The sequence below is a fragment of the Conger conger genome, chromosome 12 (genome assembly GCF_963514075.1).
Source record: "Conger conger chromosome 12, fConCon1.1, whole genome shotgun sequence".
NCBI lineage: Eukaryota > Metazoa > Chordata > Actinopteri > Anguilliformes > Congridae > Conger > Conger conger.
In genome coordinates, this window is record NC_083771.1 from 4501974 (window position 1) to 4516537 (window position 14564).

At 41.7% G+C, this 14564-nt stretch overlaps 1 protein-coding gene across 2 annotated transcripts in view; it reads left to right on the forward strand.

Annotated features, from left to right (window-relative positions):
• The window catches only part of trabd2a (TraB domain containing 2A), a 55093-nt gene that overhangs the window by 19362 nt on the left and 21167 nt on the right, over positions 1-14564 (forward strand). For both annotated transcript variants that reach the window (XM_061215676.1, XM_061215677.1), the window contains exons 3-4: positions 2892-3038; positions 3415-3589. In XM_061215676.1, the coding sequence (XP_061071660.1) occupies positions 2892-3038; positions 3415-3589 (322 nt within the window). The remainder of the gene's footprint in view (positions 1-2891; positions 3039-3414; positions 3590-14564) is intronic.

Genomic DNA, 14564 nt, shown 5'->3' on the forward strand with positions numbered 1-14564 from the left:
AATGACTCTTACAACCTCTTGTTGATTATAAACTAGCTAGGGTGTTCACAGGAACACTTGGCTCTGAAAAGTGTTTATTCATGTTGCAGTCATGCTCCACAGTAGCAGCTCTAGCGTTTTAGTAGAGAATTAAAATAGGATATTCTGTTCCTTTTTGTCAAAATGGCATTCAGAAATTCAATACACAACCTGTTTGCTGAGCCTCAAACTTAAATAAAACGTCAGCACATTGAAAAGATGGCTTGAAACAAAAAAAAAAAAAACCATGCACTACCACCACTGAATCTATGCCTTGTTTAAGTGTGTAATCATTTAGCTTATGGTCTTCCACTTCATTACCCCCACTGGGAAGTGTGCATATAAACTTCAGAAAATGAGCACCCTTAGGGAAAACGCACCCCCCTGGCCACCTGGTTCCCCACCGAAAGCAGCATCTCCATCACAAATGACAATTATTGACTTTCATTGGGGGACGCGGTGCTTTAATACCAGCGCCAACTTTGGTTTGAAGTGTGCGGCCGCCCAGCAAAGAGGCGAAACGAGCTGCGTGTCTTAAGCTGAGAGTGGGGGGGGGGGGACTATGGACGAGGAGAACACACCCGCTGACCCACGGCAAAACCACACAACAGAAGGGATCACAGGAAGAAATGTAATTCGTTCAGCTCTCCCTTCTCGCTCCCTTAGTTCCGTTTCTCCCCCCCTCTTACTCCTTTTTTGTGTGAGTGATCCGCACTCTCCCCAACCCCCAACACACCCATGATTTACACCCCCCCACCCCCCCCTCAAAGATGAGGCTTGGACAGAACAGATGTGAGAGTTTTTGTTGTGGAGTTGGGAGGCCGGCGGGGTGGCGATAGGCTAATTTGGGCAGCATAAAGCCAGCCCCCTTTCATATGCAGAGTGGCGCTTTGATCACGGCTGGATGAAAGTGCAGGGACTGGAGAGGGTGGCAGGGATGCCTTTGTCTCGAACAAGAAGGCATCTGCGGAGCCCTGCCCTCTCCTCCTGTGCTGCCGCACTGACAATGGCGGCGAAAGTAGAAAGTGTCATCTGAGCACTGTAGAAAACATCACAAAAAAAGAAAAAGCCTCGGTCAGTGGTTGCGTGCACGATAAGTAAATAAACAGAAGAAATAAACCAACGCACACATATGTATGTGAGTATGTGTTGCAAGGAATACGTGTTCATAGCTATGGCGTAGTTTATTTCTCCACTTGAGAAAATAATCTAGTAGAATTTTTGTACTGGGAGATTGATTGTTGTTCTTGTTTTTCTTTTAGTTGGGGGTGCAGAGAGATGTATAGAATGGCCATCAGAGCTTGGGTCTCAAAATAAACACGAGACTATTAAATGAGTAAAGAAGACGCCACAAATCTAGAACGCATAGAGGAAACTAAGGATGAGGAGAACTATGTCCATAAATATCTTTTCTTAAGGGTAAACCCTTGGAAAAGGTTATTCATCAAAAGTTTAATTATAGTCCAGACATATTTCTTGCAGTCTCTGTGCTCTTGTGTTTTGCTGAATGGCACTTGGGCTTGGCTCCACAGCCTGCAGTGGATGGTAATTCATGTAACTATAAATCTACACTAGCTTTCTAGCGCTCCAGAGTGACTCAGTGATTAAAGCTGACCATGAGGCCGGGCTAGGTTTTATCTCCGCAAGCGTGAGCTTCAGCCGAGACATCAGCCAACTATGACCATGAGTCCACTGGGACTGGACACAGTTGACCTGGTCCTTCTTGGGAGGGGGTTGGTTGAAGCTGGCCAGGGCCAGGTTCCTTAGGTTACCACCAGCGGTGGTCGGTGGGCTGAAAATGGGGGAAACCCAATCCTTTCCTTTAAATCCTTGATCACTGATCTTAACCTGTCTTCATTAATTTTCCTCCTTGAATAACAAGCATGCCAATAATCGCGCTAATTAATAGGCAAGTAACACACAGGTCAGTCACATTGTGTTCGGGAGACACAATTGAGAAAAATCTCCTTTAATCACTAATCAGTGGTGGTAGGTAGGCTGAAAATTGGTCGGGCGGAAAAACATTCTGTTCTGATCTTCCTTCAATACAATAATTCACAAAATACTCAAATCCATGAGCCCTCCCTAATTAGGTAGTTTTGCGAATAGCCTAGGCTATACATTTATTTTTATTTGCGTTGCAAAATTGTGTAAATGTTATCAATATTATTTACAAATACATCCTTCTCTGTACTCACACACAGATAATAGGCTATTAGTGGCAAATATCTGCAATGCACAGATTATAAACAAATATTATTTATAAATATGGGTTTTTGGTACTGATGAATTATGGTGTTAAAGTTACAATATGCAGGATTTTTATGTTGAAAATATTATAAACTAACCACATAAAAAGCCATGTCTATGATGCACTGGCAATCTCTGTCTTTGTACATCTTTACCAAATATGTGCTGCTTTACCTGTATTATTGTAGAAATGTGTTTGGGATGTTTTCTGGGCGTGGCACTCTTTTCTGTGAGGGGAGGGGTGGGTGTAGCTACAGAGCGTGTGGGGTGGGATCATGTTTCAGCAGCTGAGCGAGCTAGCTACTGCGATGGTCGAGGTTAAGAAGCAAAAGTACAGCGAAGCAAAACGAGAAGCCGACGGGGCTTGATCAAAACCAGAGTGACCCTTGGAATTGCTTGATCTCGCTGGTGACAGCTATCGAAAAATGGAGATATAAAGATCAAATATAAAAACTGAGGTGAGAGGACAGAAGAGGACAGTTCTTGATTGTAAACACAGGACCACAGCAAGGCTACAAGCATAGTAATGCCTTTAATTCTTTGTTGAAAAAAGCACAGGTCATCTGCATAATTATGTGTTGCGTGTTAAATGAACAAATGCCATTTTTTTCCCTCCCTGCTAGGTTATTTTCGCCCTTAACCAGACCCTCCTACAGCAGGAGAGCTTGCGTGCAGGCAGCCTGCAGGTGCCCTATACCACGGAGGACCTCATCAGGCACTACAACTGCGGAGACCTCAACTCCATCATCTTCAACCACGATACCTCGCAGGTGAGTCAGCTCTACTTCCCTCAACCGGGCACTGCTTCTAGCGAGCCTCATGGAGGGAGGTGGACATTCAGTGGATTCACTTGGATTCTGAGCTCATTGCACAGACAAAGGGGCACAGTGGTAGAACTCAATATTTTAAGCCCATTGTGCAAATGCTTTAATGACATTTCTTGTGTATTCTATTGGGATACAAATGAAAAATGGTTACACTTAAACTAAAAATGTCCAAATACATTCGTCCAAATTCATTTTGCACCCCTGAATGGAGAAGCAGCCCATTGTTGGGGGGCGTCCCATGACTCCTGATGCCTCTCCCATTGTGGGACTCGTGGGTTTGATGTTCTTCAGCTGGCCTCTTTGTGCGATCCTCCTCCAGGTTCCCAACTTCAACAATGTCACCCTCCCCCCCAGCGAGCAGATCACCGCCCAGGAGATCGACAGCTACTTCAGGCAGGAGCTCATCTACAAGCGCAATGAAAGGATGGGCCGGAGGGTGAAGGCTCTGCTGGAGGAAAACCCAGACAAGAGCTTCTTCTTTGCCTTCGGAGCCGGTGAGTCCAGTCACTTCTCACACCCGTGCAACAAGCGACCAGTTCAGCTGAGATTCAGTAGCCAGCCAGTGGAGTTATTCACTGCCTCGGTGAAGACAAATAAAAATATAAAACTTTCAACCAGATTCAAGTCTGGAGACACGCAGCCAAGTTTTAGCTTCAGGGCAGAGGGTACCAGGTTTTTGGCAAAATGTTCTGGTACTTACTGAAGTTCATGATTCTATAATGGCCTTAAAAAGAGCCCCAAGATCATTTTTATACTCCAGTGAGACAGGAAGTCATGGTAGGCCACGATACAGTTCCGTAAGATTGCGATCTACTTTCAAAAGTAGCATGTCAATGTAGATTTATTTTTCTTGGATTTTTACTGAATTATAATATCTCTTTGTGGAAAAATATGACTTGCTTACAAAATTTGAGTCACCATTTTGTTTGAACGTACAGTATCGCTTCTTACTTGCATTCTTTAGTCATCTTTATGAAGGTGAATGATTGTGGAGGGCACTGTAATTCAACCGTGGGTAACTGAAATAACCACAAATTACAACAGTGGTATGCAGAACTGCATCTCTGAACATACAACGTGCCAAACCTTGAGTCAATGGGCTACAGCAGCAGAAGAGCAAAAAGGCTAATTAATAAGTCTAATAAAAACCTAGTGAAGTGGTCACTGAGTGTATATTCTTGGGCAACAGGCCTGTAATGTGTTTTGGTTCTGAAATATTGAATGTGATGGATTCATGCATTGTGATCAAAATCAATAGTGAACTCATGGTGGTCATAAGCATATACTTTTCTAAAGATATTCAATGGTTAATGTTGAACATTTATTAAATGCAGGGATTCAAATATCTTGTTCCTAGCACCAGATGTGCAGAAAATATGAGTCCTGGGCTTTATCTTTTTATTCATCTCTCTCATGTAGCCCACTTTCTCACTGTGCAGCACAATAATGGCACGACATGCTATCACTTTTGTACAACATCTTAAGATTACCTTCCATGCACATACAGCAAATGGGCTGAAATATGATTTAGGCCAGTTTAGAACAATTTATTCAAACTCAGTTGATCGTGACACAAAGAGAGTTAAAAGCATCCATTTTGAGATATAAGATTGGGAAAATGTTTAAATCATGGGAAAACTAGAATCCGACACCAAGAAGTACAGAAGTCCTCATTGACTGGGGTTCAAACATAAATACATAAAGAAACAATTCCAGATTCATGAGGAAAATCCAGGAATCCACATATTGCCACATTGTCTGCTTCAATTTAACTCAAAACCTGAAGCTGAGAATATAAAATATGATCCATTGGATTTTCAAAAGCCTAAGTTCAATGTTTGCATAGACCTGAGTCTTATTCGCCAAATCCCACTTTAGAGAAATATCTCACTCCACACTTACACTCTCCCTTGTACTGTATATGTAATCATGTGTGTTATAACTGCTAATAAAATACTCCAGTAATCTAAATTGCACTTTATTGCACTTTCTGTAGGTGTGAACTCCAGTACCTCTGCCCACAGTGTCTAAGCTAAGGTGAAAACATTTGACAGATGCTTCTGGATTTCAGTGGGCTGCATCTTTATAAAGTTTAGGCCTTCCTCTCTGCCCCTTGCCTTTCCGGGGACATATCAGTATCAGCGGTTCACATCGGAAGCATCTTCATATCTATAACATCTGTGAGTGCACGCAGACCAGCCTACGCCTAGTGTAACCCCCTTTTTAATGAAACGTCAGATAAAATAAGTCCACTGTCAGCAAAGTTTGCGCATTTAATTAAGCCGTGGGAATTGGGGTTAAGTCAACAAAGAGGCTGTGTGAGGTGGTGTAACGATCATGGCTGTACAGAAGCCCAGATTTAATCAGGAGGTGGTGGCCACAGAACCAAGGCACAATAGGGCAATGGTAAGAGCGGTAGTTTGGCAGTCGGAGGGTTCATGTGCTGAAGTGTCCCTGTGCAATTCCTCCCAATGAGCCGATTGGTACAATCCATGGCAGCCTATCGCCGGTGGTGTGTGTGTGTGCGTGTGAATGGGTGAATGTGAGGTGTCAATTGTAAAGTGCTTTGGATAAAGTTATTCTCAACAACAACTTCTTTGTTTCTGTCACAAAATGTAGTGAGAACATGCTGCTTGTGCTCCTGTGATGGTGCAGCTACCAATGCTGAGCATGTGGAAAGGGGGGAATAAGCACACCCCAGTCACATCAAAAATGAGGGGAGGACAACAGGATTTGGATACTTGAAGTGGGACAAATGCTGATATCCTATTATAGACACTGGGATGGATCCAGTCAACATTTACCCCGATCATGGTGAAAATTAGTTACAAATAAATGCGTAGTTTGGTTAGTTCATTTTTATTTGCCGAACTCAGGAAACTTTGTTTATGAAGCAAAATATTGGAACACTCATATTTATAGCAGTCACAGTCGATGTAATCCTACAGAAACATGGTAAATAAATGTAGTTTCTGCTTTTAGTCGTTTCAAAATTAAGAGCGAAATTGTAGAGCATGGCCATATTTCCTCCGCAATTATGTAGATTTTATTGCAGTCTCAAGCATTCAAACTACCTGCACTTAGCAATGGCTGCGAATGTCTTTTTAAATTGTACTTTATTCGTGGTAAAGGAACCAGACCAAGCATTGGGAGGTAATGATGGATACACTTGTCTACGTCTTTATTTACCGTGCTATGAAAGTTAGTGTTGTTGGGTACAAAAAGACAAAGGAATTCCTTTTAGCAACATGTGTCAAGTAGTTAGATGAGTATGCACGTGGCACTAAAGGAAATTGACTCAGTCTAATGTCTTAGTGTTCAAAGCCTTGGGGACAGTGCTCTGAAAGAATGTGCCAGCTGTTTACCTTACAATTATCGTTAACTTGTAAATCTAATAAGACCTTGAAACTTTCTGGAAAGATTCAATGAGCATCGCAAAATTAACCACGAGTTTTGGTGGATGTATGTTAGAGGCCCAAATTGTTCTGGTTTATGAATGCGTGATACATCCAGCCAAACACATTTAGCCCTTGGGTGGGGAAACCGTAGCAAGACCTACTCATATTTGCGGTTATGTAGCTGTTTGCTTTGCAACAGTATACATTTAACTGAATTCCAAATGGGTAAGAAGCAGACACTGAAATAGCAATCCAATAACAGATGTCCCTTCATATGAAAAGTAATGTGATTGAAAATGACATTGAATTGTTCTGTATTCCTTTTCCTTACAGACCCATATGGTATGCCACTTAGGGAATCCGTCCCGTTTGTGGGCTTCAAGTCCTGACTTACTATTTGTACTGCTCCGGAACTATTTGTTTGTGGTGCTGTAGTAATTTGTGTTTTGCACAAATTAACTCTGAAATTAGATTTTTTTTTTTCTATATCCACATCCCAACAAGGTTGATTTGAGGGGAAGTGCAAGATTCTTATTTTTGGGGTATGAAAGGAAATTGGCTAATATTTCTTACCTGGCCTGCCTGCTTTGAGCTTTTAGTACAGAAGCAGTTTGTGTCAGACCTGGTGCTGATGTGAAAAATCGATTAACACACAAATAATCTATCCGAGTTGGCACATAAAGACACTAAAGTGAATGTGAACCTTTACAAGTAATATTTCTGGCCTGATTGCTTGCTTTTGACCTTTTGGTTGGTATTTCTTTTTTTACCTTTCAAAATCCATTTTCATATTCTTTTGTAGTTTTTGCACTGTCATTGTCTCATCTCGTTGAAGCACGTTTAAACAGAATAAGACAGCCCCCATTTTTCTCAAGTAAGATGTTAGCAGAGGTCTTCACAGTCTAGTGAGCTTGGCAACTACAGGAAGTCCCTGAGTGAAAACAGAGACAGACTAATAGGTCTGCCGAACTCGCTACTCAGGTTGTCTTAACAAGGAGCACATTTCATGACGCGTCCTCACAGGTTTTTAACAAGGGCTCGGTCCTCCAAGGTGAGTGAAACCGATCTGCCCACTCACCCACAAGCTGCGCGCGGTGCATCCGGCGAGGCTAGCCCCGTGCCGGGAGGCCCACGCTGGGCTGCCACGGAAGGGTAACATGTCGTAATTATTCCCCCGAGAGGCACGGAGCGAGAGACAGTGTGGGCCCACAATGGACGCCTTTATAACACGGTCCTCGCAGACCCTGTAACTTCAGTTGTGAGGGCATGCTCATCAGCCCTTGTCTCCTGTCTTCGTAGCCTCGAAAGCAGAAATCAAGGAGGAGGCACTGAACCCTGTCTACTTTCGCACAAAAAACCTCCTTTTCTTTCAGGGAACTACAGGCCAGACTGAGTGAAAGCTAATCTCCTTTTGTGGCTGCCATACCCACTGATTTCAAAATGTCTCCCCGATACTTTGCGATTTAACAGGGGCTTCTGGGGCAAGGGTGTTCAGTGAACCATACGGCATTGATGGGAGTCATACATCATGCAAAATGTTGCGTACAAAATATTCTTCGGTTACAATAAATCTTTTTAAATGGTCGTACGGCAACTATGATAACAGAAGTTAGTTCTTCCAAAGTCTCTGGGTATAATTTGTCTGTTGTAAAGAGTCTTTTTTTCCAGTTGCATTTATAACCGTGAGAAAGATGAAACATTCACAAACCATGTTTTTTTACTGAACCTGTGTTTATACAAGCTAAAATTTAACATGGACAGCTCTCTGTATGAACATGGTCAGCTCTCTATGTTAACATGGACACCTCTCTGTTAACAAGGACAGCTCCCTGTGTTATCATGGTCAGTGGCAAAAGTGCAGCTTAAGTGGAGAGAATATAATAGTGAGGGAGTTGAATTGAGGAGCAAAGAAACCAGTAAATAACTAACTTACTGGTTAGTTTAGAAAATCAACAGGGCTCTCAAAAGGTGTCGAAAGGTTTTTGGCTCGGTCTCAAAGAGGCTGAATATGGGCCTTTATTAACCTTGCCGATTCTGTAAGCTCAGTATTTGCTTTTAACTGAAGAGATCTGAACCCGTGTTACGAGCAGAATTCTCTCCCATCGAGAATAGAGACCCAGGGAAAATGCTGCACTTCCTGCCAGACGGTTGTGTGGAAGCTGGATTTGTGCTGTGAACAGACACGGTGCACGGTCCACAGTCTGGCATGCCGAGGATCTTGCATCTCAGAGCGGCTTTCTGCTTGGAACTGTAAAGTATGTTCCAATGACTGCGGGATGCAGCCAAAACCTTAACTATAATTCTTTCAGCCATTCTCTCTCTCTCTCCATCTTTCTCTCTTCTTTGCAAACACACAAACTTGCTCAGGCTCACACGTATGCTTCAGCACTCTGAAGAACCTTCTCTCCGTGGACCTAGTTTTGAACAGTGATTAAAGCTGCATGCGGTAGCCAGTACGGTCGAATGCGGAGCCCCCATACAGCCACAGTGTTATGGAGTGGCTTTATTCAGGATGCATTACCAGCTCCTGGCTCTATAATGGCTGGCAGATGGAAAAGCAATGAGGTTGAAAGATGGATCTGTGTTGTCACTGGAACAAAAATGATTGGGAACTAGTGTAGCCGTTAAGAATCCGTTTGTTTGACTGGGACGGGGGAGAACAATTCATTCTGCAGGCTTTTTGGTGCCAGGCACTTGGCCCTCTGGGGTATGAAGCAGTGGCCTCTAAGCTTACTGTTTCCCCCCCTTCATCACTCATCCTCTGGGATACATCACACAGCATAGTGGTGTAATTAAATGCACTGGTACATAGACAATACATAGGTCTATACAGAGGCTTTCATTGCGTGTCCATCTATTATAGTTTGCACTTTTATTAGCTTTCATCCTGGGAGTGTACAGTAAAATAGCTATTAACATTTTACCATCAGTGCTGCAAAACATGGTCCAGCAGTATACACTCAGCATAACGGCAGTGCAAGCACGTCAGTCTAACACAGACCAAAGTGCTAGGCCTACAGGTATGCACCACAGCATGTGATTTAGGTAAAACAGCATTTTCACATGGAAGGCACACCGGCTTAGAAAATTATAGCTTAGTTGAACTTTCTCATTCACCACCTGCCAACCATTCTCTCCTGCTTGATCTCAATCTTGCCATTTCGTTGTCGTTGTTTTCCGCACGAAACGTAGCTGTAATGTTATTTTAGCTCCAGCATGAATTGATGAACAGAGTATTCGTTTAAAAATAGTTTTCAGCCCATCATTCGGCTGCACAGCTCTGGAATTTGCGAAACTGGTGGTGTCTCTTATTTCTCTGTTTTTACGGAATGAACACCTCCTGACAAAGAGAAAAACAAATATTGTATTTAGAATACCGTAGAATACTGGATTTAGGTCCACACATTCTTCATAACATCTGGAGAGGCACAGTTGGCATATTGTCTTTAGCTCAGTGTAAAATCTGATCTGTCAACTATTTGGCTGCTGCTGCCGCTTATTGCTTCAGGTTAAGACATAATTTAATCCCTAGCTCTGCCTACAATGCCCCCCGGACAGAAGTTTTGTGACCTCAAGCAATACCTTGATATCTGAAAACTGCAATCTGCTGAGGAATAAGTTTCATAAATACCTTGGCAGCTAGTAACAAAGTTTTAAACTGTCAGTGTCTGCCATACGAATACGGTCCGCCACTGGGATATTAAAATCTCTCAGGGCCTGAAACGCTGTATTCTTTTGTGCTAAATTGCAGTGCTTTTCCACAAACCTCTTTAAAACATTTATTGAACAACTCGTTAAATTTGAAACGGCAAGCCAAATATGGTTCTCCAGTCATTTTACTTGCTAAATCATAGTGTTTGTTTAATAATAGGGTAACTATTATTATAATGATATAATTCCTCTCTAACCTGTATCAAGACGAATATGCCAGAAATGTTAAGGCAGATTGAAGCAAACAAATACTTATGAGTGATACTTATTGACTAGTTATCTTTTCTTCCATGTGAATTATGTCTGTATAATATTATTTCAGTCGTCATTTCAAATGATTCAATATGCTTCATCCACATTTTTCTTTGCTTTTCAATTCCAGGACCTACCCTGGGTAGATGAATGATTAATTTCACCGCTGTGAAAAATCTCTCCCTTGCATCGGTTTTCACACACTGACAGTGTGATAGTTCATAGATAAGGTTGTTAGCAATTAATCCTGGTATTATTCTGCGCTTTAATGTTTTTAATGATACCGTTGACCCCTTTAGTTTCTCCCAGAATATGTTATAAGTTTCATGCTGGGATCCATAAGTAATTTCTGAGGAATGTATGGAAGTGCTTATTACTTCTCTCCGAATCACAGTTTATAAGGCGCGATATAAAAAAACCCCTTAATTTTAGACAAACTCTCTTGTTGACAAACTCCTTTAAAGCAAAAATAACAAAGCAATCTTGCATTATTGTGGTTGTGGCCCTGTATTTCTACAGAAACCGTCTCTATGTCTGTTTCTCTGATGCGTGGTCATACGTTCAGTCTCACGGTAGCCGGCAAAGTAATGGCAATTGTGGCTGTCAGATGGCTGCCATTGTTTACTTAAACCATTTTACTCACATAGCAGTTTTCACAGACGATTACAATTTTGTTGTATTTCAACATGTAAGGATTGCTGAGCACTTGAGGGAGATTTTGAGTGAAAATGGAATATGTTCCTGCATAACCAAAGCACAGGACTTTGACTGTGTGTGCACGGGTGTGCAATGGTGATCTGTTCAATCCATCACATTACTCACTGTGTCGTAGGCCATTGACACCAGCCCAAGGGACCAGTTAAAACCTCTGGCTCTCGTACTTAAATTATATTTTATATTATTTCTTTAAGTATCACCAAACTCACAAATCTTTACTGTCAGTTGGTATAGAAAAAAGAGAAAAGCAAGGATTGACAAAAAAAATAGTGGGAGCTAGGTTTTCAAAGACCCCATGAAAAATATTATTTTACTACAATTTTGTGAAAGCTTGTCACATAAATTGAATACAGGTGTCAAAACAGGAGAAAATATTTAAATGCATTTAAAAATTCACATGCAAAAATGGAACTGGAATGATCATGGGGGCTCTGTGCTCGCCCAAGATTGGTTGTAAAAGGCAACGCGCACTGAAGGCTATTCAAACCTGTCTGTTCCCTCCAGCTTGTGTCTAATAAGGTTAGGTGTAGCCTGTCTCCGGGATTTATCACCTTGTACACAACCGTGAAGCTGTTTACAAGACAGAATTTTTAAAGCATTTCGACAGCAGCCTCCAGATAAGGCCAGTCAGTAAAACAACGGGTGTGATGTACCAATGCATGTTTAACTAGGGCTGCATCACTTAATACCTGTAAATGCGCTTGTAAGACAAATGTACTCAGGGAGAGTGTGTGTGTGTGTGTGTGTGTGTGTGTGTGTGTGTGTGTGTGTGTGTGTGTGTGTGTGTGCCCAAGCATGCGCACACCGTAGCTGTATTTTCATTTATTTTAAATTAATTTATTCAATTTAGCTATGTAGTAAAATCACCTTAGTCTTTTGATTAAGCTAACATGAAAATGTTTTAATTTTGTGAGGAAACAGTTTATCTCACAGCTACAGATTTACTTTCATACCTGTATCTAATTGGAGCTTGAAATGAAATATATAGTGCTGGGGTAATCCAACCAACTCATTGCACTGCATTTAATTTTTTCAGAGATGAAGCTTAAAATGCCTCTACCAGTACTGTTAAAGAAATGAAGGATAGTGATTGCGAACCACGAATTTTTGGGGGATAATTCTATATTTCTCAGTTGTTATTGGAAGAAAATGTGTTCTTATTTCTCATGTCAGAGTAATTTTCTCATCATTTTTAAACATAATAATTTGAATGATATAATATATGAAGAGAATTCCTGAATGGATGTCAAAATAAATATAAAAACACGTACTCTTAAATTGATATTGGGACAGAAGTTCTGTGAGCTCCTGTCTCCTCGACTTTGTTTTATAATACAGCTGCATTGTTTGTGGGGTTCCTGGGAAGCGTTTGGACGGGTCCTTCCAGAATGGGTCGGGGATGAAAGAGGGAATAAATCTGGGTAACCCTCTCTGAAAGGGAGCGGACCCGGGGCCCCTGTTTTCAGATATTGTAACCCCACACCCTCAGACACTCTGCATGAGTCCAGATAAAAGATGTCCTTCGATCTGTATAAACGTGAGGATTACAGACTCCCACTGGTGCCTTCAAGAAGTTAGCTTTTCAATGGCATGGCCCCATGCGGGGAGAGACTGTGGACTGACTCACGTCTTATCAACGCCCTCAGTGAAAGGCAATAAGCCTCTCAGGAGCCAACGCCAGTTCATTTACCCATCTTGAAGAAATTAAGCGATTCCTGAAGAGGGTGATGTTTGAGGACAAGTATTAGATTATTTGTGGGGTAACAATATGATATTAACATTTTAACAGGGTGTTTTTTTTAATAGTGAGAACATAGGGAGAGTATTGACGTTTGAAAAGTTGGCATTCCTTAAAACAGACATTATGTGTCTGTCTATATTTTTGTTGAAGCCAATTCACCTGCAAATGAGTATTATTAGGCATGGTGAGGGAATAGCCCTGTTCACATGAACCCAGTGTGTCCAGCTGCCATATGTTTGGCAGGATTGGCAGTTGTTAGGGCCGAATTATCACCATTTTCAATACAAAATGTGTCAGGGAACATACAAGCATTGTTGCCTTACTTGATTCTACTCAGGCTGTGTAGGCAATTCAAGAAACACCTCCCATTTCTTGCAAGTGAAAACACATTTTTGGTCAGAATTCATCCATATAGCCCAAGCTGTAGTTGGCCATGTTGTCGTGTAGCAAACATGTAGTATGCTGTATTACTGGATTAAAAAAACAGACCAATTCAAACTCCAAATGTGAAAATGTAATGAGAATCCCTGTATGAAATGAGTTTGTTGCACCTTGGAAGATTAATACTGTCTGTATTAACATAACTCATGCCACAGTGAGTAAAATATAAATTTAATATTTGAAGAAATAAATGGACAACATACGAGTGGGACTACTACCACTGCAATTAATAATACAAATGTATGCTTATGATTACTATTATTGTTGAACATTTATTGGTTGAATTTAAGAAGGTGTATTAAGTAGATATACCATATGTTTATATTGCAGTAAGAGGGTAAATTCTCCTCTATTGAACAAAATCACTTACTGCTGCCGATCCCTTGCAGGAGGTAATTTAATTACTTTTTCCTGAGTTGATTTCAGAACATTTCCTGCCTATTGCCTTCCTGGAGATTCCTCCCAACAAGGAAATTACATTATATTACATTTACATTTACATTATTGGCATTTGGCAGACGCTCTTATCCAGAGCGACGTACAACAAAGTGCATACCCATAACCAGGGATAAGTTCGCTGAAAGACCCTAGAGGTAAGTAGAATTTCAACTGCTACCTGTACAACAAAGATAAGGACAAGGGCCATTTTTTTTTTTTTTTTTTTTTTTTTTTTTTTTTTTTGAACAAACAAACAAACAGAGCAAAAGTCACCAAAGTTAACTATCCAAACACTGCTTACCTAGCCAACTAAAATACTGATACACAAGTCACAGAGACAACAATTAAGGTTCACAGGGAGGTAGGGAGGGATGGGGAGAGGTGCTGTTTGAAGAGGTGTGTCTTCAGCTTGCGCTTGAAGGTGGGGAGGGATTCTATAGTTCTGACCTCAACGGGGAGTTCGTTCCACCACCGTGGAGCCAGAACAGACAGTAGTCGTGAGCGTGAGGTGGAGGTTCTGAGAGGGGGAGGTGCCAAGCGGCCTGTGGAGGCTGAACGAAGAGGTCTGGCAGGGGTGTAGGGTCTGATGATTTTTTGCAGATAAGCTGGGGAAGACCCTTTAACTGCTTGGAAGGCTAGCACCAATGTTTTGAATTTGATGCGAGCCATGACAGGCAGCCAGTGGAGGGAAGTAAGCAGGGGGGTGACGTGTGAGTATTTGGGAAGGTTGAAGACCAGACGAGCTGCTGCATTCTGGATGAGTTGGAGGGG